At 51.8% G+C, this 23,690-nt stretch overlaps 8 protein-coding genes across 8 annotated transcripts; 2 read left to right on the forward strand and 6 right to left on the reverse strand.

Moving 5' to 3' along the window:
- Positions 1 to 538: 538 nt before the first annotated feature.
- Positions 539 to 2,389, reverse strand: A1O5_06571 (uncharacterized protein; the record flags this gene model as incomplete). The annotated part of the gene is made up of 4 exons (XM_007747164.1): positions 539 to 1,385; positions 1,465 to 1,846; positions 1,920 to 2,138; positions 2,200 to 2,389. 4 exons carry the CDS (start codon positions 2,387 to 2,389, stop codon positions 539 to 541), a joined length of 1,638 nt encoding a protein of 545 aa, XP_007745354.1.
- Positions 2,390 to 3,931: 1,542 nt separating this feature from the next.
- On the reverse strand, positions 3,932 to 8,770 carry A1O5_06572 (uncharacterized protein; the record flags this gene model as incomplete). The annotated part of the gene is made up of 2 exons (XM_007747165.1): positions 3,932 to 4,860; positions 4,906 to 8,770. The coding sequence occupies 2 exons, from the start codon at positions 8,768 to 8,770 to the stop codon at positions 3,932 to 3,934; spliced, it is 4,794 nt and encodes a 1,597-aa protein (XP_007745355.1).
- An 832-nt stretch (positions 8,771 to 9,602) lies between these two features.
- On the reverse strand, positions 9,603 to 11,736 carry A1O5_06573 (sorting nexin-41; the record flags this gene model as incomplete). Its single annotated transcript, XM_007747166.1, has 5 exons — positions 9,603 to 9,698; positions 9,778 to 10,953; positions 11,010 to 11,276; positions 11,336 to 11,589; positions 11,643 to 11,736. The coding sequence occupies 5 exons, from the start codon at positions 11,734 to 11,736 to the stop codon at positions 9,603 to 9,605; spliced, it is 1,887 nt and encodes a 628-aa protein (XP_007745356.1).
- Positions 11,737 to 12,343: 607 nt separating this feature from the next.
- A1O5_06574 (uncharacterized protein) lies at positions 12,344 to 13,006 on the reverse strand (the record flags this gene model as incomplete). The annotated part of the gene is made up of 1 exon (XM_007747167.1): positions 12,344 to 13,006. The coding sequence occupies one exon, from the start codon at positions 13,004 to 13,006 to the stop codon at positions 12,344 to 12,346; it is 663 nt and encodes a 220-aa protein (XP_007745357.1).
- Positions 13,007 to 13,852: 846 nt separating this feature from the next.
- Positions 13,853 to 18,748, reverse strand: A1O5_06575 (uncharacterized protein; the record flags this gene model as incomplete). The annotated part of the gene is made up of 4 exons (XM_007747168.1): positions 13,853 to 16,306; positions 16,358 to 16,562; positions 16,608 to 17,697; positions 17,758 to 18,748. 4 exons carry the CDS (start codon positions 18,746 to 18,748, stop codon positions 13,853 to 13,855), a joined length of 4,740 nt encoding a protein of 1,579 aa, XP_007745358.1.
- Positions 18,749 to 19,172: 424 nt separating this feature from the next.
- On the forward strand, positions 19,173 to 19,974 carry A1O5_06576 (uncharacterized protein; the record flags this gene model as incomplete). The annotated part of the gene is made up of 2 exons (XM_007747169.1): positions 19,173 to 19,835; positions 19,891 to 19,974. The coding sequence occupies 2 exons, from the start codon at positions 19,173 to 19,175 to the stop codon at positions 19,972 to 19,974; spliced, it is 747 nt and encodes a 248-aa protein (XP_007745359.1).
- Positions 19,975 to 20,453: 479 nt separating this feature from the next.
- On the reverse strand, positions 20,454 to 21,389 carry A1O5_06577 (uncharacterized protein; the record flags this gene model as incomplete). The annotated part of the gene is made up of 2 exons (XM_007747170.1): positions 20,454 to 21,222; positions 21,280 to 21,389. 2 exons carry the CDS (start codon positions 21,387 to 21,389, stop codon positions 20,454 to 20,456), a joined length of 879 nt encoding a protein of 292 aa, XP_007745360.1.
- Positions 21,390 to 21,655: 266 nt separating this feature from the next.
- Positions 21,656 to 22,651, forward strand: A1O5_06578 (uncharacterized protein; the record flags this gene model as incomplete). The annotated part of the gene is made up of 1 exon (XM_007747171.1): positions 21,656 to 22,651. One exon carries the CDS (start codon positions 21,656 to 21,658, stop codon positions 22,649 to 22,651), a length of 996 nt encoding a protein of 331 aa, XP_007745361.1.
- Positions 22,652 to 23,690: the final 1,039 nt, after the last annotated feature.

Genomic DNA, 23,690 nt, shown 5'->3' on the forward strand with positions numbered 1-23,690 from the left:
GGGGCAATTCAGAGATGATTCATGCTGCCTGAATAGGCGAAATGAGTGAGCATAACCAGTCGTACCAATCCATCACCGCCTCGTTTTGATTGCTTCAATAAATGAGAGTATGAACACTAAGCGCTTCGAAGCTCCAACAAGGACAGCCTGGGAAAATACGGGGGAAACAGGTTGGTTTCTCCACCGGAATGTTGGTTGATCCGCTGAATACCCGGTAAGCCAGAGGCCGAACAGGCTGCTACATACTCGTGCGTTGTGTATATGTATTCCGACCATGTTTGATATTGAAAAACAAGAAACTGTTCCTCCTCGCTGTTTGTCTGTGCTTGCTGTTGTCCTGTTGTCCTGTTGTCCATGCAATCTTTCTCAATGATTCCTATCATAACTTCCTGCTCGGCAGAATCATGAGAGGTCCGCCCAAAAATGCAATCCCAAAACTTGTCCACATATTCCCCCTTTCTTCAAGAACTCACCTCTAACACGACCAAGAGACCTTGAATGTCTTGACTGTCCTCTCCAAGACCCCCTTGACTAGTCATCAGTGGCTCAGGTATTCATCATACCCGTCACCATCATAAATACCGGCGGCCGGAGAATTGGGGTGCATCGTTGATGGTTTCCGGTCCACCATCTCCACCTCGTCGTCGCCCATCGGCCCCAGCAGCCCTCTCTGCCCCGGGAGCAGTCGCGGTGGCGAGCTGAGAAGAGCGGCATTAGAACTTTCGTCCGTGGCAGCACTTTCCTGGCGATTATGTCCCATCCGCTGTCGGGAATCTCGCATCTCCAAATGCATTTTTCTCGCCCCCATAACTTCAAAGCCGACTTCTGAATCTTTTTCTTTGGCGTTGTGGTTGCCGAAAATCGTTGGTTCGCGGAATAGTTGGGGTGTCAGGGATTCTTTCGACCACTCGAATAGATTCAGCCAGGGGAGCCAGGCAAGGAGGATGCGGTGTGTGAGGGTGCGTTTCTCTGAACGCCTGATGCTTGCTGGTAGGGCAGGGAGAGTTGGGGGTCGTTGCATTGTCGCCAACACTGCAAACTTTTCGGCATCTTCAGTCCGTTCCTTCCGAGGAGCAGGTGAATAGGGGTTGAGACCCAATCCGCTCATGGTTTTCTCATCACCATCGCCGCGAGAACGCGGGCCGCAATCATCATCCTCTTTCTTTCGCAGCCAGGGCGCACGCGTCTGTGCAAGCACATAAAGGACTCGCACAAGACTGATCATTCCTATGGCTAGCGGGATCAACTGACCAGCTCCCACGACTGCAGATTTTCCTAGGACGTTGCTCATGTGATTCAAGCTGAGGGTCAACTCGATGTTGATGATGGAGGACACAATCCAGAACATATTGAAAGAAGAAAGGCAAATATACCAGATGGTCAGCCTGTTGTCGTGTCCGTTAGCGAAAAAAATCTTGGGTGGACAGGTGGTCTAATCTCAGTGAGCTCCAGAATGCTACTCACTCTCTCTTGTTGAGCGAAACATCCGAGTCCGGGTGCTCGATCAACTCCCAGTTGTCCGCCTTCCTCTTCCACTTCCTCATTACATACACAACGCCCGCAATACCGGCCACAATCGCCATGACAGCATAGTACAACGCCGCCACTATCGCCATGGCCAGGTTAATACCCCTAGTCACCCAGGACTCAACCCTCAGTGGCCCGAAAAAGGACAATTGGAGGCCGCCGCAGGCTGTTCGGCGATCGCACGGTGACAAGACATCGATCCCTTTGGCCCAAAACCAGACCCCGTAGAGGGTGATCATGCTCATGAGGATGAGGCGAAAATGGGTACCAAAGCCGCCAAAATGGCGGCGTCCACCAGGGCCTTCGGTTTTGTAGTACACTGTTGCAAAGACGAATGGTCAGCTATGTTACTCCATTGGCGAAAGCTACTGCAGCGGCAAAAGGGAACTTACTCGTCCGATATCCCCAAAGACTCATGATACTGAACAAAAACCCAACGCACATCTGATGGATCACCAGCACATCCACCACACGGATCTGATCCTTCCGTACGGAGTAAAAAAACACGGTCGAAAACAATGCGAGGAGGAAGATCGAATTCGTTTCGAGGGAACCGATGATCTCTTCACACAGGAAGTTGTTCGCGATCCAGGACGTCATCCATTGAGAGTCTGCAAACGTCCAGAGTGTTAGCTGATCAAAAATGTGAAGTCGATGGCCGTTGACACGTACAGATACCCATCCTAACGCCCAAGCCATAGTAATCGGAATTGCCCGAGATGGGACATCCCTGTTCCGTGGAACCTTCACTAGTACAGGCACTCTCGCCCTCAGCCTGGCCTTCTTTCGCGGCACAGGTGAGAGCACTAAAGTGTAAGAGGATGATGAGGGACAGTAGAAGTGTCCGTGGAGGTAGAGACATCTCGACTGCCGCAAGGCCACCGCAGAGACAGCACACCGAAAAAGTCAAGAGTAAGGCTGTGTGATTCAGTCAACAGCAAGGCGGGCATCAAAAGGCACCGGGCGGAGGGCTGCCAGTGCTTTAAAAGGGAAATACGAGAAAGAGAAGACAGTGATTTGACTCGAAGCGAGTCGAGAGCAGAAGCGCATACGTCGGCGCAAAAGAGGAAGAGAGAGTTCTTCTCAGCAGAACGATCCTACCCATCACCGGTTGATGAGGATTCAGCATACATTGTTCTCTTCCGCCCAACTCGCCCATCGCACTGTCTCTTTTCTATATATATATATATATATACATATATACATATATCTGCGCACATGCACGAGGGGATGGCTCAAACTGCACCCACCTTGGAGGACAGAGGTGTGTGTGCCTCTCTGCCGTGCAACACGCATGCTGTATCAACCAACAGAAGTCGACTCACATTTCGTCGGAGGCACTGGAACATTGCGGAACGAACGCCCAGACCGCCCAAAAGTCCAGCGAGCCTCAACTTCCAGCAATCACAGCCGAATCATGGTTTCCAACGCTCGTGGAAGACCCACCGAGTTCTTATCCACACCGCTGCCACATCCGGCGAGCAGGGATTCGAAGAGGGCTGAGGTTCGTCGCCCGCTGCTCTGCGGGCGGACAAATTGGGCAGCTCCCGGGCGGATTGCGTGTTTGCGAATTCGCGAATGCCGTTTGAGCAAGCGACAGTTGCTGAATCAGGGCGCCACATGCCTCAACCTTGCTCAACATGCGTACATTTAAAGTAGGCGAGTCGTGGCCAACGGGGGGTGTAGTCTGTCGGTCATCTAAGCAAGTGTTCAGCTGTGGATGAGTAGGCTCAGGCTCGGTCTACTAAATAAGCATTCATACGAGAGTCATCAAAGGGGGGGATGAGAGTTTGAGGAGATGGAAATCCGTGAAAGGTCAAGATGTGCAGGTCTGGAGCCAAGGGCTATAACCCACCTAATACCTCGCGGAGTAACTGGTTGGTGTCTGGGGACCATCAGCCAGCCACCGAGCCACCTATGTAGTCAAGTACGAGGTACTCTGGGTGTTGGTCTTCGATCGTTCTCAATTGACGACGCCCACTTCAGCCCACCAGCCTCACCGTCCTGCTCATCTGCGCCTTGTTCTCACATCGGTCATTCATTGCACTTTGTCATTGCGCTGCTCTGTGTTCTATTTCTGCAAAAGCTTGCTTCACGCCTTGTACAGACCCGCCTCATACCATGGCGGGCTCCCACCACATCTTTTCTGCATACGACCAAAGGCGCAGTAGAACTCGTTTTCGGGTCCTTGCAAATGCCTCCTGATAATTCCATTCCTTTTTCCACGAGACAAACCGTTTTGGTCTGTTCTTTTAATGATGATGAGTGCCTGCTGAGCCCATGCCAAAAGTAGCCTATGCACCATCACGGGACAAGGCTGTGCCCATGTTAGCAAACCTTCCCAGCCACAACACCAGTGCCCATAGACTCCAAAAAGAATCCATCCATCCCTCTGCTCCCCTGATTAAGGTGCAGGATTGAACCTCAACTCGTTATTATTCGCCGGATCTGCCTGCAATTCCATGATCGGCGGATCGTCGACATCATCGTTGTCATCATGCACACTCATGTTCACTGGTATTGACATGCCACGCCCAGACATTCCAATTCCTGCAGCGATCTCGTCAGGAGGAGGGGCACTCTCTCTCGCGCCGCGGCCGTGTCCGAAGTCTTCATGGTGCATGATGGGCCCAGCGTCACTGCTGTATAGAGCAATGTCATGGTCGTTGGGATCGTGATGGATCGAACCCTCATCGTCGATATCCGTGAAACTCGGAGCGGGGCTGCAGTCATTCCCTTCAACACGCGTACTATCATTGGAACTGCCCTTGTCACCAAACATCCCCTCCTCTTCGGAATTGGCTGGCGCTCGCTGCGTCGAGGTCTCCAAACGTCCGAAACCCCACGCCTGCTCTGACCACTGGAAATCCATGCTGACCCCTTCGTCGACGTCGATGTCGGCCGGAGCATCGTCATATCCAGGAGGCTGTTCGTGTTCGCCACCACTACTGGCTGCTGTTGGCAGCATCAAGCTCGGTGGACTTTCTGTTCCGGCTAACAGACCTCGAGTCTGCCGACTTCCTTCTCCCGGCGCCGAGCCACCCGGTCCCACTCCCACGCGGTGACCGTGACCGACTGGAAAAGCGCTCGACGACCCATTGTGGGAGGAGTCGCCGAGACGCCGACCTTCCCCCGTCATCGGAGAAGAGTCACGCGAGTCTTGCGGCAATTCAGAGTCGGCTGCGGCATCGTTGCCGTTGGTATTGGATTCTTGGAGCATTTCCTGAAGCTTGGGTCCACCTAAAGGGTTTTCTGCCCGTCTACGATAGAACAAGAGATATGCTGCACTGGTCACGACCGAGCTCGGATCCGTTTTTGACGAGACATGGGAGTCTAAACTAGTCAATTAAGCCGACGGACAGAGTTGGAGCGACTCACCATTGTATTCATACCAGCTGTTGTTGTAAAAGTTCTTTGCATACGCCGTGTAATGACCGCCCCCCAAGCCGCCGTAATGATTATCGACAGCGATCAAGTCATAGATCAAGCTCTTGCCATCTTGCTGATCCCTCACCATCTCTGAAAGATCGAGCCCTTCCGTGGGGTAGTCGACTCTCACTTCAAGTTTGTCGCGGAAATTTCTGTTAGAACTGAAGCGCTTGAGGTGCATGACAAGGATATCAGGTGCTTTCCATAGCTCGAACATTTTGTCGGCTCGGCGGTGCTCTTTGCAGCGAGGACAGTACCAAGCGTTCTGTTCGGACAGAGTTTCGGATTTGCCAAATTCGTTCAGACAATCTACCAGCGTGATGCCATTCTTCTTGCGATTATTTCGCTGCTCACGTTTGGCGGCAATCTCCTGGTCAGGAAGGAGCCCGACGCTCTTCCATGTTGGAAGGCCACGAAAGTTCTCGCTGCCGTCCTCACTGCCGCCAAACAATGCATCGTAACCCTCTTGGCTCCAGTCAAGAATGATGGCTTCACCTGGTCGGATAAGATCTCCGTCCTGGACTTTGGATAAAGGTTGTGGCGGCGGTAGAGGCGACCGACGGTGAGTGCGTCTGCCGGAAAACTTGCCCCTATTTTTATTCTTGCCGAATTTGAGCGCTTTCTTGTTCCGGCTGGGCAGGATTTCTTGTGGTTCTTGGAACTCGGACTCGGAGTCAGGGCCAGACGGGAAGACCGGACTGGCTTCCGACCCAGACTCGTTGCTGTCCATAGGTGTATCGTCATTCTCCACGTCCGCAAGCTCATCGTCACTTTCTGCAGAGCCGCTCTCGCCGTTCGCAAGACCAAGGCCTCCACCCGACCTCATGGAACGAGCCACTGGTTTGGGGATTCGGTTTCTGATAGACTCGTATTCTCCACTCTCCGAGATCTGATTCCAGCCGGTGGGAATGCCCTCCCCGGTGGAAGTGACCTGAACGTCGAAAAGTTGTTGGAAGCGGCGAGGGACCTGCGAGTTGGATTGAAGCAGCTTTTGCAAGCCAGACCCCGCAGACTGAGGCCTCAGCTCCGGGGCTTGACTAGCATCTCTCATAGACACATCCACAAGGCCATCCTCGCCCTGAATAGAGGTGGCGGTGGGAAGGCCTGAGCCTGAACTGGACATGTCGTCTGTCATGACCATGGTGTCGGATCCTTCCGGTGTCCCCATTCCGTCGTCCGATGGGCTGTATTCTTCATCAAGTATTCTTTTGGTTGTCATGCCCATGACATTTCCAAGGATTTTCTTTAGAACACCATCATAGGTAGATCTGTCTTCGCGGCTAAGCACGAGGTACATGGGCTGACCGAAGAACGGTTTTGAGGATACCCGACCGGAATTTTTGACGAGCCGGTTGTACATTGGCACAAGCACACGGTCGGCTTCCGGGCTGTCTGCATCGACCAAGTCGTCATCGGCATCATTTTTGACCATGTACAGACTGAACTTCCGCGCCTTGTTTGGATTATAGTTGGTTGGGGTGGATTCCAGTTCGTACATGCAGATGATGTCGTTAGGTTGAATGTTGGCTTCGGAGATGACAATATTGTTGTCAAATATTTTATAAATCTTGTTCTTGTAAGATTCGGCAACGAGTAGTCGTTCCACGTCGGCATGCGTCCTTGAGGCAACAAATTCCTTCAAAGCTTTGATGGTGGAATGTTTGTCGATGTCTATGTCGATTCGAATGGGTCGCTTGTGGAGCGGGAAGTACAGGATCTCCTTCTGCCAATTGTTCTCAATGGGTAGTTGCAAGGTGAGGTTGTTGAAAGGATCGAAGATGATGCTGACCTTGTTGCAGACTGGGCAAGTCAGGGTCGATTTGTACATTCCGGCAAAGAGATCTGTGATGACAGAGTCATTTCGCGCCTTGTAAATCTCCCAGTTCTTGTGAGCAAAAGCTTGAAGAGCCGCCGAATCATGGACCATTTCATCTGTGGAATCAGGCTTTTCAATGTACGGTTTCTTGTGAATGCGGTTCAAATCTTCCTGGAGGCCGTCAAGGAGGAACAGCAGAAACTCTTGGGAGTCTTGTTGTTGATACCCAGAGAAACTGGACCCATACTTTCCAATAGTGGCCTTGAACCTGCTAGGGTTCGTCGAAGAGGCGTTCTCCTCGTAAATCTGGTGAAGGAGATTGGCGTATGCTTTTGCGATCTCGCCATGGTGACCAAGAGGATTATCCACATTAAGGTCTTGCTTCCACTGGTCATGCAGGAAGTATTGTGTTAACTCCTCAACGCTGCGAATGCATTGTAGGGCCGAATTCATGTAACAGGTATTTCCCAAATTGCTCAACCCAGTGATGCCGCGTGGTCTTCCGTCTCGTTTCTGCCGTCCGCGCGTCATCATGCCAGGAGCTGGACTGGATCTGCCACTTGGCGTGAGGTTCTTAGCCGCGCCCTTGATGCCTCTGCTCAGGCTGAGCTTGGAGCTTTCACTTGGCCATTCATCCTTCCCAGCCTTTTGTTCCTCGAGAACAATCACTTCCTCGTTCCTGCCCAGACCGACAAGGCTTAATGTTGACGTCTTCCCGTTGTAATTAGGGTTCGCAGTGTTGTCCTTGATCTCGGTAAGGAGCTCACGGTGCTCGCCTACTTGAAGGTGGATGAAGGTGTTGACGTCAAGAAGCATCCTGTCACCTGCGGTGGCCACAATTTCAGTGCCGGGAGCCGGAGAGGCACTTCTAGAAGCGGATGGAGTGAGGCCGCCCGAAGCAGTGGCATTTTTCATGCCGCCGAGAATTCTCCACACTCTGACCTTTGTGTTCATGTCAATATGCAGAAGTTTCTTGCCTTCTTTCAGCCAGTCATTGCACAAGGTCTTCTTGCTCGCAATCATCCGTTGAGGCGGGAGATCCTTCTCACGTTGGGTCTGGGTAGTGTGCTCACTAGGCACCTTGAGGAAGGAAAAGAGCGGGGGATTTAATTCCCACGTAACGTTCGGCATTGCTGCGTCTGCACCGCTCCAGTCGTGGGCGTATCTCGTAATGACAGGAGAATCCTTTGCGAGCCCGTACCACGAGATGATCAGGTCCCAGGCTGCCTGAGGGAAAACTCGGTAGTCTTCATCCAGCGTCAGACCCAGTCGGAGGGGCACATATTTTTCGCCAGCCTCGTCCGTCAACTTCACATCCTCGTCAATCACCATAGCAATGTCCGAGTTGTCAACAGGTCCAATTTCTCCTTCAGTTGCAGATTTTTCAATCTTCCCCACGTCGGCAGACAGAGAACCACGAGCTTGGACTTTCTGAAACCATTTTGCGGAAATGACATAACCCTTTTGGCCCTCTTCAAGCTCTTTCTGCCAGAGAGTTGTCACCTGCGCGATCTGGTCGTCGATAGAAGGTATGCACGTAGCGGTGGAGGGAACATCAGCGTTCAACGAAGTGGCCGCAGTAGATCGGTTGGAGGGACTAGGAAAGAGGGAATCCGTGGTCGAACTGCCGCTGTTGTCGGACAGAGAAGCAGCGCTTTGCTGGACGGCGCGAGGATCACTTGTGTGGGTCAGTCGATTTGTCGCTAATATATCGCGATGTCTCAAGCCCGTGTCTTGCTGCTTTGCTTTCAAAGTGTCTTGGGTAGCCGGAGGCGCGTGGTCTGGATTGACGGGCGTGAGCCCAGGCCCAGAGCGCGGCAACTGCCCTTCGCCCATTTCTACGTCACTGTTGTAGGACTCTCTATCCTGGGCCCCCATATCAGACGCCGGCCTCTTAACAGCAGGGGAAGCGGAGCGCAGGTGCCTGCCTAAATCATCCTTGGATTGCGAGAGATGCTGGTTCTGGTGATTGGGAAGTTTTTGAGAGGAAGCGGGCATGTCCCGGGCGGGAGTGCTCGGAGGGAGTGGTAAAAATGAGGTCCAGGATCGAAAGTGACGCCAGGACCATGAATTAGAGGGAGCAACAGGGCGAAAATCTGACTGTCGAAAGAATGAGCGTGTACCTCGCAGAAGATGAGGGTCTGAAAATGACGCCCGCAGAATGTGAGGGCCAGAGTTGCGGGTGGATCCCAGCCTGGTGGCTGCCGACTTCACTGGCAGTTTGCCTGCGCTAAGAAAACGAAAGTGCAAAGGGCAGTCGTAGTACTAGGTAGGAAGTATTGGAAGTACTGACTGCGGCGAAGAGCTAAGGGCTGCAATGGCACGCGGAGGTCTCACCAGCCTCAGCCACAACTGGCAGAATTATTAATATTAATATGGGAAGGCCTTCAAATAGGGTCGCAACTGTCCTGGGACTGATTGTGTTATGGCAAGCCTTTGTTCTGGAAAGGACAATCGCCTTTCTGAAAATCTTGTTAGCCGAGCCGCGGGCCTACGCACCCCGAGCCGCGTATTCACCCAGACAAGTCAACCGTCACTCCCACTCCTACATCCAAGCAAACAGCAAGACTATCCCCTCTTAAGTGTGGAATCCAGGTCACCACAGTCCCAAAGGACAATAATGTGTTGTTGCTGTCATACTAGTAGTAAGCCATAGGTGACGTATATTTTGTCCGCCTGTTTGGGTCCATCATAAATAGACGAGGCTGACACAGCAGCAACAAGGCTTTCGCAACGCCTCACTAGCCTCGCGGCTGCCCTAGCCCACTGTTCCGCACTTGGATAATAGCCTGCTGCAACAAAACAAGTGCTTCTCAGGGCTCAGCCGAAATTATCTCGCAACAATCTTGTCCACCTCATCCCTCGCTTCCGACCATGTCTCCAAATTCTTTCTCGCCCACTCGATATGACATCGTGCATACGAGACCTATATAAGCACGCAAAGTTAGTTTCAAGTCCAAGTTTGCCAGAATGTAACTCCAGGACTCTTTCTGTAGAGCACGCACCATGTATCTCTGAAGGTCGTCTTCCTTCTCCTTCTGGAACCTCTTCAAGTCTCGCATCACTCCTTGAGTGGCATCGTGGACGTCCTTCTCCGACACTTCTAGAGCCTGTTCCAGGTGAATCAGGCTTTCACGCGTTTTCCCAATCTGATCCCGTCTCGTCCTTTCCGGATCAACATCCACAAAGCCGTTCACTGCATGTCTGAAGCTGCCAAATATCTTGTTGGTCACAAAGTTGCCGCTGGGAGACTTTTTGTGTGTTGCTGGTGAGGGTGGAGTCTGCTGCGGCTGACCTTGTGCAGCCGAAGGGGGCGATGATGGAGGCTCGCCGTGAGTGGGTGGAAAGTCAGAGTCAACAGATTCGGTCTCTTCGTGCTGTCCGTCCCTTCTCTCTGGCGGGCCCCTTGCGGATGCATTCGACGCTGAGCGCCGAGGTGGGCTCGCGAGTGTGGTGCTCCCGGCCAGATACGCATCAATCCGTTTCGCTTCTGACTCACTGCGCTCCAGCTGGTCCAGGAGATGCCGTTTCTTCTCCAAGTCCTCCCTGGTCATCTCTTGCTGCACTCGTTTGAGGACTCTGTATTTCAGCACATTCCGAACCACGCCTGCAAATTGTGCACTCTCCCTCATAGGCTCGGCGAATGTGGCCCCCAAGCTCAGCGATAGCTCCTCGGTTGAGATATAGGTGCTGTCAACAGCCTGACCTATCCGCTCGATTGCTGCTGCTACAGTTGGTGACTGCTCGGAGAGTGAGAATCCATTATACCGCGCACCCAGCTCTGCGAGGTCCGCGGAAAGCTTGGTCAAATGCTCGATAGTGCGGCGGTTCACTTTTTCAATACTGCCTTGTAATAGGATCTCGAGCTCCCGCGTATTCTGTTCGAAGTTGATAAAGTAAGGGTCAAGGTCCGTCTCGCTGAGTCTCTCCGAGTTCACGGGGAACCGTCCAAAGACTTGGGGACCGGGTGTCGTATGCGATGCGACTGACGGGAAGGTCTGATCCGGGGGAGATATGGGCGTTCCAGTCGAAGACGTTGGTCCAAAGGGCCTGAGTTTGGCAGAGGAAGAAGGAATGGGTAACCAGTTATGAGCAGGAGTTGGGTTCGCTGGGTCCAGAGGGGGCGCTTTCAGATTGTTCTTTGGCACAGAAGATACTGGATGGGCATGTAAGACTTCATTCTGCGCGACAGGGTCAGCCTCCGGGTAAGCAGACAAGTAACATGGCCAGCCATTACCCAGCTTGAATTCGGATCCAGGAATCTCCACCAGACGCCGTCCTCGACCACCTCTTTCATTCTCCGGCAACGGTTCAAAAACACTGCAAGCATACGTTTTCGCTGGTCGATTATGCCGACGTCTTCCTTTGCCTTTGTGGGTTTGGCGGCATAATCCGCCATAGTATGTTTCTCAGGGATTGGAGGAATGATTAATGTGGGATGGAGGTTGATCAGAGCGGCGCGCAGTGAACTGAACTCTGAATATCTCCTTGCAACCTCGATGTCCTGCAATACTTGTCAGTTGACTAGTCTGTATGCTTCGAGATCCCGCAGGGTTTGCCTACGGCAGTCCGGATCTTGTACACAATGTACCCTCCATCCGCGCTCTTGCCTGCGTCCGTAATGACGATTTCCAGGTCGGGTTGTTCATAAAGGATCTGCTGTACTCTGCTGTCGTAACCGCCTTTGGGAGGCACAGGGCCACTCTCCACCTGGCCCCCGTCCTCCTCTTCCTCGTCGTCATCGTCGTCGTGGAACTGTGAGGCTTGGTTGGAGGAAGTAGAATATGAGGTAGGCGAAGTCGGTTGCTCTGAGGAGTCTGAGCTGGAATGTTAGCAGACGCCTCAGATAGGCTTTGATGCAAACGCATACAGGAGGTGCCTAGAGTTGGATTGGAGGGTTCAACGGAGGAGTCCTGGTTGTTAAATGACCCGTACGGGTTGTTATCCTCGTCGTCCTGCCACATCTTAGACTGACATGCGACGGAGAGACTGTCAGGGCGATCGGATACGGGGTAAGATGAATAGCAGGCCCTTATCGTGGAGGGTTCATTGTTAAGCAGAAGAGCGAGTGATAGTGGTGAGAAGGGGAGAAGGCACACCTTCAATTGTTAGAGGCACTGACGATGCTTGGGGACGTAGGATGCACTCCCGCCCGCTCAGCCACGTCATTGGTTGGTCGCTCCACGGCGCTCGGACCAGCTCAGTGAGAAGAAGTTTGAGAAAGGTACGAAGAGTAACTCTTTCACCATATTCTTGAATTTCAAAGGGATTATGGATGTTGCAGAGTCGATGGCAAGCCCTCAACGTAGGCCAGTGCAATCGCCAGCCATCGTGGCTGTTCCAGCTTCCTCCAAACCTCGCTCGCTGCACGCCTCCCCTTGAACCGCAATCCCCTCCACATCCATTGTGATGGGAAATAGCTCTCAGCGTTCGCAGTGGCTGAAAGGATGAAGCTCTCCATCCCCATAAACACTATTTCATGTCCTCGCCATGACTGATTTTGGTGCATTTCTTCTCTTCCGTCCTACTTGCAACAACTTCCGTTCTCAGCTTGCCTTCCAGCTTCTGCCATCATCGCCCACTCAATCCAACACCATACCCGTAACCATGGCCATACTGATATGGCACAATCGGCCCATTGACCATGGGAGGCTGTACAAACGACGGACCTCCTGCATCCACTGCCGGCGCCACTGTCGTTGAATGCGGCCACACATGCGCAAACCACCACTTCCCTTGTCCCTTCTTTCGAACGCACCAAAAGAGGATCCCGAAGAAGAGAATCGCACCCAGCACGATGCCGACAATCATGCCCACTTTTTCACCTGTGCGCCAGTGATCCCATCCTCCATCATCAGGATTGACCACGTAGACTATCTGACCCGCGTCCTGCGTGTGGGTTGGATCTGGCAGAGGAGAACCCGAGAAGGGAATGATCCACGTCGAATAGATACTTCCGCCGTCATCTTGGAGGTAGATATCTAACTCGGTCAGGGTGATTGTTGATGTCTGCGTGGTTGCTCTCGTGACTGGTGTGTACTTCGTCGCGGGCACAATGACTGTGGTTGTCGAAAGTGAGGAAGGAGAATGGATTGTGACAGTTTGACCGAAGGTTGCGAAGAGAGTGGTGGATAAATGAGAAGTCACGGTAGTGGTGATGTCGCTGATGAGTGTTGGCGAGATGATGACCGCCGTGGTCGTGGTGTCTGTGATTATTTGAGTGGTGAACGACATGCTGGCAGGTCAGGCTCCGAGCAGATTACAGGAGGCAAGGAGGAAGGAGACGTTGATTGATGACGAGAGTGAGGTGTAGGTGAAGTGGTCGAGAAGGTCATATTTGGCGAAATTGTCAGCCGGCAGTGAAAGGTGAAGTCAAGGCATCCTCCCTCGTCAATGGATGCAGCCAACCCTCGGGTCTGTATTGTTCAACATCGTGGTCAACGGCGAAGTTGCAGAGGAGCAAAAGCGGTCCGTCGCCCGTTTGCCAGAAACTGCGCTCAAATTCCAATACACATGTCATGCTTGCCTTTTACACCTTGTTCCCACTCGAGATCTCTTCCGCGACATCAGCATTCCTGGCACAGCCGTTCAGCTATTGTCGTGGGTCAACCTGCACTGACGCCCTGCGGCTGTCCTGCTGCCGCGCGCCGTTCGCCTTCCTCCAGCATCGCCATGTGTTCCTGCATCATCGGCATCCAGAATTTCCATCCTCCCCAGACGCAGAGTGGTGTGATGACGACAAAGCATATCAGGATTGTCAGACCTGCATTCATGGTCTCCGGCTGTTTTGACTGAAGATTCAAATATGACGCTATCGGAAATGGCTGTACCTAGGTATTGGATTAGCCCGGACGTCTAGAGCAAAAAGGGTATATGGATATATATGTTACATACGGCCGATGGTAGAGGGTCTTTCAGGGTGGGTGTCCGCGGCGGTTTGGTCTAGGGCGACGGAGGATCTAGGTTGGGTACCAAAGGAGTATATGATATGCTCGAACCAAATCTGTATCGTGAGCGTGTTCAAGTTGCAAAGGTTTTTCAACAAAGTCGGTCCTTAGTTGTTGGGGCAGTGTTTGTGCTTCACTGGCTTCGCAAAGCGCGTTGGACCACACCCAATACCACTGGATTCACTTCTGAATCCGAGCACGCTAGAATTTCCTTTATCTGTTCCAGCTTTACTCGCAGTTGCCGGGTCTGGATCGTTCTATCATGCTGAATGAACACCCCAGCCAAGCTGACGACTTGGATCATCACAACCAAGATTTCATGGTCATAGGTTAAGCCTAGTGGATGTCCTAACAGCGACTCGATTGAGGGATCATATAGCTTGATCTGTCGGTGTTCCACCTCTTCTTCGTTGCTGTGGGTGGTTGCTTGATGTACATGATGTACAGGAGTTGTGGTACCATCAGCTTCAAGAAGTTGGAGAACTTGATCCAAGCCTTCAAGCGTCCATCTCATCGCTGACTCTGAGAGCTCCTGGGTCGCAAGTGCATAAGTCCCATTACGAAGGAGCTGTGTCCATTCCTTGATCTCCCGGATATCGTCCATGTACAAATTCTGTCTTTCCTCGGCAAACAAGTCATTCTTCGATTTCGAGATACTGAGCAGCTTCGAATTCACCGAGGTCTCAAACAACGAGATCAATGAGCCATGAAGGAAGGAATCGCTCGCATTATGTCCGACTCGCAAAATATTGACAATCGCAGCTTCAGCAAGATTTGAGGTCTGACCGAATTGGCGCGCAAGCTCAGATAGCAGGTTTTCCCTTTCTGCTAAGGCACAGCTGTCCAAATTGCCCATAGCATCTCTCTGATGTAATCCGAGCTTGCGGGCCGCATGTACTGCTTCGAGCCGGATCTCTTCGTCATCGTCATTCAACAAATCGTATAGGACCAAGAGTAGCTGGAGTCGAACATTAAGCCGGAGCTCCATGATACCAGAGAGTCTCAGAAACTCAATGTATGTAGAAATCGCTTTTGCAGCACTCAATCTCGTAGGAAAGTCCAGGTAGTCAGTCGAGATGTCCTGAACGGCATGAAGCCACCCTTCGATTTGCTGTGCACACAAAATAGAACCTTGGTGGGCAGTTTGAATCCTTCCCAACACTGACGCCTGTAACTTCAGCGACGCATTCCTTAAATCCCGCGATGTATGCAATTGTGAGAAATCCAAGCGGTCGAAAAGTATTCGTAGCAAGTCGATGGATACGTCTGAAATATGATCGAGACATAACGCCAAACATGTATATATCTGCTCGAGAACGCCCGGTGAAAGGCATGGCTGCATGTATCCTTCATCGATGAGACAGATCAGAAGTTCGACCAAAGTTCGAGACGGTTTGTGGCAATGCTTTTGACTCAAGAGGTCCAAGACGAAGCTCAAAGCATCTGCATCCCAAACGCATTGGCTCGCCAGACTCTTCAAATCCCTGCTTGAATGGACCGGATGCGTATCGTCAATCAAAATGTAGTAGGTCTTGTAAAGCAATATCCTTCGAGACAAGTATGGATAGTGTGCAAGATCAATTCGTGTAGCGAACGGAACTAGGCTTTCCAAGCGTTGCATTCTGCGCACGGTTTGTCCCCAATTATTTTCAAGAATGCAGGAAGCGACACCATTCAATAAATCCAACCAAGCAGCATAGACGTAAGGTGAGTGAGGGAGCAGACTCCCATCGGGATGCACCATCTTGTTGACGAGGCACTCGGTGATGGAATCAAGCTCGGTTGAGGTAATGATGACTGTAGCTCGTCCCATCAGGTACCGGCAGCAGAGTAGAACGCCGTGGACTTGATTCTCCGGACCAGACAGACCAATCTCCTGCAGCAGCTTTACGATCGCTTCTCCAGGACTTCCGCGGAGTAGGCGAGTTGCCAATAGCAGAGCCGCATGATCTCTAATAGCCCAAGTCGGGTTTGTCAATTGTTCCATGACAAGCCTTGCAGCTTCATCTGCCTCAGAGACACCGAGAATCGCATGTCCAAGAAGATCAAGGCCAGCAAAAACAAGCTCTGTGGCACTACTTCTGTTGCTGCGAGCACTCTCAGAGCTGAATGTCGGCGCATCAAGGAGACGAAACGCAATTGCCGATGGAGTACTGCTTTCCCCCTTCTCATAGGGCTGATGCGTCGACTCGACTGCCTCACGTGTGCTCGAAGGATCAAAACGGTTGATACAGGCGCGCAAGAGCATGAGCCCGCAGTTGCGTATTGCCCAAACTTTGGACGACAGGCAGGTAGCAGCAAGTTCCAGCATCCTCTCGAGATATTGGACCACGACAGCTGCAAACTTCGAATTCGTCATGATGTCTTTGAGACAATTCAATGCGTGAACCTGTGGCAGTTTCATATCTTCGATCTCGGGATCAAGAAGTCTATCCGTCGCTCGCTCTGCAATAGCCATAAGGTCGCTAATCGCAAAAAAGAAAAAATCCGAGTCGGCAGGGCTTAGGAGTGTCGCAATCATTGCTGGAAGACCAGCAGAACGTCGCGTTAGCCGATTTGCTTGCTCGTTGATTTGATCCAAGGCAATCTATAACTGTTAGTCCCCTAAATCTGACGTGGAGCATGCCATGTCACGTACCTGATACCATCTGTGAATGAGACCACGCACTGCTGACTCGGGAGATGACCTGACTTTATCGCAACATTGACTGAAGGTCTGAGCAACTGTTGAGAAGGCTCCTCGATGTCGTAGCGAAATTAACTGATCCATGCAGAGGTCACCAACTGCAGACCAAAACTCCTGAGAGGGTGTTGCAACAAGAATCAACGATTGAAGAACGAGGCTGGTCATGTCAGTTATACTATCCAGCCTCGGGTATAAAACTCACCTCGAATCTCGAAGTGCCCTCCAAGAATAAGAAAGAAGGTCCTTTGGCCCTTCACTCGTGATTTCCACCTCGACTTCAGAGGCGGTCTCCGGGGAATCAACGCAAAGCTGGAGTCGCACTTGATTCCAGACATTCGCACAGACATTAACAAGCGTGGAGCAAATGTATGTGGTCTCTTCATCCTGGCGCTTCAGGTGCCGTAGCCGATAATACGTGGCCAGCAAAAGTGCATGGATTGGAATAGCACATCCAGGCTTCAACTCGATAGCTTCTTTTCCAGTTATTGATTGCTCCAGGTAACGTATGACTTTTATCATATCTGTGTCTAGGGCATCTGGATGCGGCCCATTGAGCGGCGAAAGACAGAAGCTTTGCAGAGCATAAAGCCGACCCATAGCGTCGGCATGATCAGCGCGAAGGGTCTTAATAGCCAGCGCCTCGACCCTTTCGAGAAGACCATGGTCTATAGCACTGGCAACCAAGCTTCTACCTTTAATGGCAAGTTTTTGGAGAATAGCTGCTGCGATGCTCCGAACGTCTTCGAACGGATCGAGCACGAGACATATCAAAACTGTCGTGAGGCCCTTGTCGCTTGCGAACATGTCAAGCTCCATTCCAAGATCAAGCAGATATTGTAGAGAAAGCAATCCAAGAATGTGACGCGGGTAAGATATTCCAGTGTTCAGCTCCTCTTTCAGAAAGTCGTAAAAAGTCTTCGTAAAGGATCTGTACGAGTCCAGTACGGCCTCGACATCTTTGCCATTGTGCAAGAGATGTGCTGATTTTCGTAGAGTCAAAACGCTGTTCTGAAGCCTTCGTAGCAGTCTCTTAGTGATGCTCAAAATTTCACCCCTCTCATGGGCGTCTGCATCATCATGTAGATATTTCATGCTAGTAGCAATGCATTCTAGGGTCTCAGGCAAAACAATAGCATTTGTAGCAGGCGACGACACCAGCAGTCCGTATATAAGGGTACGCACTTCGGGATCAGCGGCCATCAACATTTGTTTACACCAATAGAACATCTTTGGCTCATCACTGAGCGGGGAAGGAAGTGGCGGAAACGCCGCGACGAAAAGGTTTAACATTTCTAAGGAGTAGACCGATGTCAGCGATGCGCGGACGACCCAGGGTCAGCGAGCACACATACCAGATTCTGTCAAGATTGAGTTTGCTCGACCGACTTTGAGGGTAGCAATAAACAAGGTCATCCTTGATTCGCTCTCTTGACAGGACTGAGAATACGGTTGAACGAAAGCCATGAACTTCTCTTTGCTGTCCAGAATAACCGGCAAGACATTCTCTGCAAAGTCACCAAGGGCTGCATGGTTTTTCTCCAGATACAACTTTATGACATGCTCAGCCAGAGCCTGCAAACTTGGTGATCCCATTGGCTTAGAAGCATCACTGCAGAGCACGGAGCAAACCTTGAGAGCGGCACTTCTCGTGTCTAGATTGGTCATTGCGAAGACCAGGGCAAGCAAGAACTGGAGGATATTCTCGTGTCCAATAGCGGAGATATCGTCCAACGTGAAATTATGCTGTGACAGTAGCTGTGTCCATAGAAAATGGTTTTCATCAATGCAATGCTGGACCAACTGATCAAGATCCTCAAGGAGTGATGTCCTCCGGTGAAGGCATGCTAGGATGAGGCAAGCCTTCTTAATCTCCGATCGAGGCAATGACAGCAAGACAATCCTCACTAAAGGAAGGGAGGCTCGCCGTAGGATCTCAGTGAAGACCTCTGGATCCCTCTGCTTGTCAAGCAGGTCACAGAGAGCGTCCATTATCTGGAATGCTGCCTTCGTTTTGCCATCGTTGAACGCCTTGTGGGCACAATGACAAGCTTCAAACCACACATCCCGGGAGAGGACGAACTCTCGAAGCTCGAAAGTAGGACTCGCGACAGCCCCATGTAGATAGACACACAGAGCATTTGACGCCGAAGTTATGTGTTTGTCGGCCACTCGAGGGCTGGTTGCTGTGAGAACCAGCTTGCGCCAGAGAGCCAGAATTTGGGAGACGTCCTGGCTACGATCATTGTCGCCCAGTGAATTTCTGAGCGAGCCTTTCCCTAGCTCTGAAAGAAGTGAAATGGGAAGCGGGACTTCTGCTCTTATGGCGCAAGACACGGGATCCATATTGTTGATATCAGGTCGGGCCACAGTCTCCGATCAATCGCAGTGAGCCAGATGGTTTGGAGCCCGCGAATCTCCTCCATCATTGCCGTAGAGGCACTCTCTTTTCGAGGACCACAGTCAGAACGGTCTTCATTGTGTATGCATGCTCGAACATTGATGGAGTTTTTCGAAAGGGGAAAAAAGAAGTGGAAAGTGTTGTAGCCGAAGCCATCCCTTATTGGGACTAGCGTCGAAATAATGGGATTCGAGCGTATCTTGAATGATCCGCATTCGAACAATTTCTTCCGGCCGAATTCAACTTTCTGTCTGTCCTCTGCGCCCACCTGCGACTGCGACTGCGACTGCAATTGCGATCGCCTGTCACCTTTCTGGCTTCGAGTGCATTCTTTATTTCTGTAATTTCCTCCCTTTAATACAGCTCAACATGTCCGTCTGGGACGCTTTTACCGGGAAAAAGTCCTCGAGGCAGCATTCGGAAGCCTCTACCCATCCTCAATCTACTGCTTCTTCATCCTCATCGTCGCCTTCACCATTCACGCCTACACAATTCGATCCCTCCACTGCAACAGACGTGTCCTCCTTTCTTGGGAGCGCATCTTTACCCGATGCATCTAAACTTCATCCACTGGCCGGCTTGAACCAACAGACACTCGACTACCTGACGCTAGACGAGTCGGCACTCTCAGACCTCCCTGGCTCTAGGTCCATATTACCCTCACGTGGCTGGTCCGATGACTTGTGTTACGGCACAGGAGTCGTATACCTTACGGCTTTGACAACGGGAGGCATATGGGGTCTAATAGAAGGATTGAATCGAACACCGGCATCCGCGCCTCCGAAGCTAAGATTAAACAGCGTCTTGAACAGCATCACCCGAAGAGGACCTTTTCTGGGTAACTCGGCTGGGGTGGTGGCGATGGTCTACAACGGAGTAAACTCAACGATAGGATATTATCGCGGCAAACATGATGCCACCAACAGCATTGTGGCCGGTGCATTAAGCGGGGCCATTTTCAAGAGCACCAGAGGTCTGAAACCAATGTTGATCTCAAGTGGTATTGTGGGCTCCATTGCGGGAATGTGGACTGTAAGTCACCACTCCTCCGTCGCAACACCTATACTTTTGCTAATCCATGCGCCAGTTGACTCGCAAAGTCATTTTCGAACCGGGCGAACATGCAGAGGCGAAAGAACAGATGATTGCTCCAGCACACGCGACCATCTAAGCTGTTGGTCTTTTGGCGGACCTCCACTTGTACAAAAATGCCCTTCTCTGTCGTGCATGTCTTCAGAGCAGCGCACAATTGCGACCGATCGATGTCTATTCTATGATCCTCACTCTTCGAATGTGGTAAAGCATAGCGGGAATGGTATGATACAAGGCGTCTCAGGAGGTGGAGTGTATGATAGATTTTGGCAAGATGCCGACCTGTGGAAGCAGAGTCGCCGGTACCACAGCTCGATGCCGGATAAGGCCCTAGGAGAGAGACAGATCCTTGGTTTGTCGACTGATGTCTTGATATTTGATGAGGAGGATTCAGCCACTAAAATGTTAATATACACTGCCCACCGTTATCATCCGTCCCCCTAACGTACCAGTTCCGAATGCTGGGGCTGAAACAGTTCAGGATGCTCCCATACATGCCCCCATATTGCCAATTCCGCCGTTTTGATTATTGTACAAGTCATGAGCAGTGGACTCGCATCACAGCATTGTCTTCCGCCAGGCTTTTGCAGCCAATGCCTCGATCGTCTTTGTATCCACGACACCCTTCGTCTGCTCGTCGGCAATGGCTTCGACCACAGCGTCCGCAACCAAATCTACCTTCAGAGGCTTCTCGACCGCGGCACCGAATATACCGGTTAAGCTGCCTCCAATCATACTATTCACTGTACTCCCAACCATCCCCGAGGCAGCTATAGGCAGCGTGAACTTGCGGCTGTTATCCCACAGGAACCCTGGTCTTACAAAGATGCTCCTCAGCTTTGTCATCTGGCTTGCTATAGTATTCTCCGCCTCTCGCTTTGTCGTAATATATCGCGAGGGGAGCATGGGCGCACCCGCCGCGGCGGAGATGTACACGAACGTCTGTGCACCAGCGTTCTCGGTTTCTTGTGCTAGTGCTATGGCGGAGTCTCTGTTCATCAACTCATAAGTGATTTGGCCGTCTTTTTCGCCCCTTTCTAAACCTTCGCCTGGTTTGCAGTCGAGTGGGTTCTTGGAGCTCCCGGCTTTGGTGGAACTGAACGCCCTCGATAGACCTGAGAACAGTGACTCCTTGCCAGATAGCACGGCTTTGTAGTCTGCTTCCAGTAAGATCCCCATCGTGTGAACAACCGCGTCGGCATCCTTTAGGGAGGAGGTGTAGGTCGTGGGCTTCAGGATGTCGCCTTTTACCCAGCTCACGGATTTGGACCAGGACGGTGGCTCTGGCGAGGAGGTCACCGAGGACCATGTAGGTTCGCCTGAACGACTGAGAACCTGTAAGCTGTATTGCATTTTTCACACATATCTCGGGCACGACACCTACCTTATCGAGGTAACGTCCCAACCTCTGCCGACTGCGGCTCTGCAGATCCGCGACCCGAGAAAGCCGTTGCCTCCTGCAACCACCAACTTCTTCTTGGCGGCCTGTGCCATTACTGAACTGAGCAGCGGTATATCAACTTGTTGCTCTCAACGATCTCTCGGTCACCAGTCGACACCCCTCTCACACCACTACTTGTTAGAGCAAGATTTCGTGGACTTTTTGGGAGAATCGATGCGTCATTGACCAAGGGCAGCACAAAAAGGAAGGTGCGGCGAGCACCAGCCCTCCAACCGGCGAATTCTCAAACTTCCAGGACATGCACAAACCTTTGTCTTCCAGAGATTCTATAAACACTGATCACCCTACAGCTACCAATATGCCTCCGTCTAAGCGGCGCAAGCTCAGCCCAGAGCCCGTAGAGCCACAAGATGATGCCGACGATACTAGAGAATCATCTCAGGTCACGGAAAAATTAGACACGGATGGGGCTCGGGCAGCGACACCTCCGGTTGGGAACCAGACAGACAATGATAGAGAAGAGTCGACATCACAGCCCAATGAGGCAGCAGTAGATGCTCCCTCAAATGCCACCACTATCCCATCAACCACAAATGCAGACCGCCTCGCCCGGTTCGCGGCTCTCAAATCCCGCGCTACTCAGTCCGCGAAGTCCAACCTCGCCGAAGCCAAAGCGGAAGCCAACCGCGCAGCAATGGATCCAGCTTTGCTCGCCAACCTTAACAGACGCTCAGCAATCGCGCAGCACAACCTTCTTAAAGCAGATACCGAAGAAGAAGAAGGCAAGGGTGCGTTCGAGCGCAAGCGAGCTTGGGACTACACCATCGAAGAGAGCGAGAGATGGGATGAGAAGCAGGAACGGAAAAAGACCGCAAGGGAAAACAATGCGTTTTCGGATTGGAGTGACGAAGCTGCAAGGATGTATGATCGCCAGATACGCGAGTTGGAGAAGAACTCTCTGAAGGATGGCCATCGCAGCCGTGAAGAATACGAGCGACAAAAGGCGGAAATTTTGGAAAACGCCGCACGTACCGGAGGACTGGAAATCGTGGAAATGGAGAATGGCGACCTTGTCGCCATCGATAAAGACGGGCGGTTCTACGCGGACCACGACAGTCTAGGGTTTGTGGAACAGAAGCCCAAACGGGAGAACGTTGATCGCCTTGTGGATGACCTGAGAAAGGCAGAAGAGGCGCGATTTAAAAAGAGAAGAGAAAGAGGGCGCGACGTGGACGAAGGGGATGTCACGTATATCAATGACAAGAACAAGCAGTTCAACCTCAAGTTGGCGAGGTTTTATGATCGGTATACGAGGGATATCAGGGAGAGCTTCGAGAGAGGGACAGCCATGTGATGTGGACGAAGCGGACCTTTTCGCGGGGAGGGGGGGAAGAGAGAGACGCACCCCGAATAGATTGACCATGAGTCCGTCTCGACATGGATCACGCACCAAGTCAACACATTTTGTATTGCAGGAAATTCTCTACGAGCAACGCTGGCGACCACGGACTTGCATTTTGGAAAATACTGCGTTCCTCGCCCTGGATGACATTATTCCGTACCTACCTATCAAGTATATAAACACACTGCCGTTAGGTGTGGAGGTATTTACGGGTGGGAGTTCCTCGCACAGCGGAGTTGAACGCGTACGCCCTTTAAAATACACGCCACCAGCGCCCAGGAATTTGGTGTAACACTGCTGGAGGCGGCGGCGGTGGTACTGCGTTCTCCGGTTCGTACCCGCATCTGTCCTCTACTTTGTACTACTCTCGCCACCAAGGTACACATTATGGTGATGGTACTATGTACTTGTATGTAATATGCGGGTGATCGATGGACCCCTCACTCACCCAGGGTCTGTATGTGGTTTCTTCAAACTCATCATCACTCAATCGTATCGCTACCACTGTCCCTCTGGTGCGGACCTCCGTCCCTATGTACCCAAGGCACACACTTATCTACATATCTACCAACATACCGACCCACCTAGCTACCTAGGTGCCTGTCCGCACGCCTTCAGTGCGCTGTGCAGCGTCATCGCGTCCCAAGCTCTGGGCAATACAAGTTGGAGTAGTCAAAAGGTGGTTTACGGGACGTTTGCAAGGCGAATCCGCCATTGTCTACGGGTTTAAAGGAAGGCTGAGTTCGGGCCCGGTTTGCAAACGTATTGACTAGCACGCTCGCACGGTGAAGGAGTCCAGAGAAGTCGATCGAAGAGGTTCGAGCGATTTAGAGGATCTGCATTGAATGCTGGGGACCGTACTACGCGTTGCACGGGTACGACCGAGAGGAATCAAGCTGGTAGAATTGGAGCAAGACACTCCGTTCTCCCTATCATCCTCTGCACATTTCCCCCACAGGAAACACCCATCTTCTGGCTGTTACCGTAGCAG

The sequence above is a fragment of the Cladophialophora psammophila genome, assembly GCF_000585535.1.
Source record: "Cladophialophora psammophila CBS 110553 chromosome Unknown aczJe-supercont1.9, whole genome shotgun sequence".
NCBI classification, from domain to species: Eukaryota; Fungi; Ascomycota; class Eurotiomycetes; order Chaetothyriales; family Herpotrichiellaceae; genus Cladophialophora; species Cladophialophora psammophila.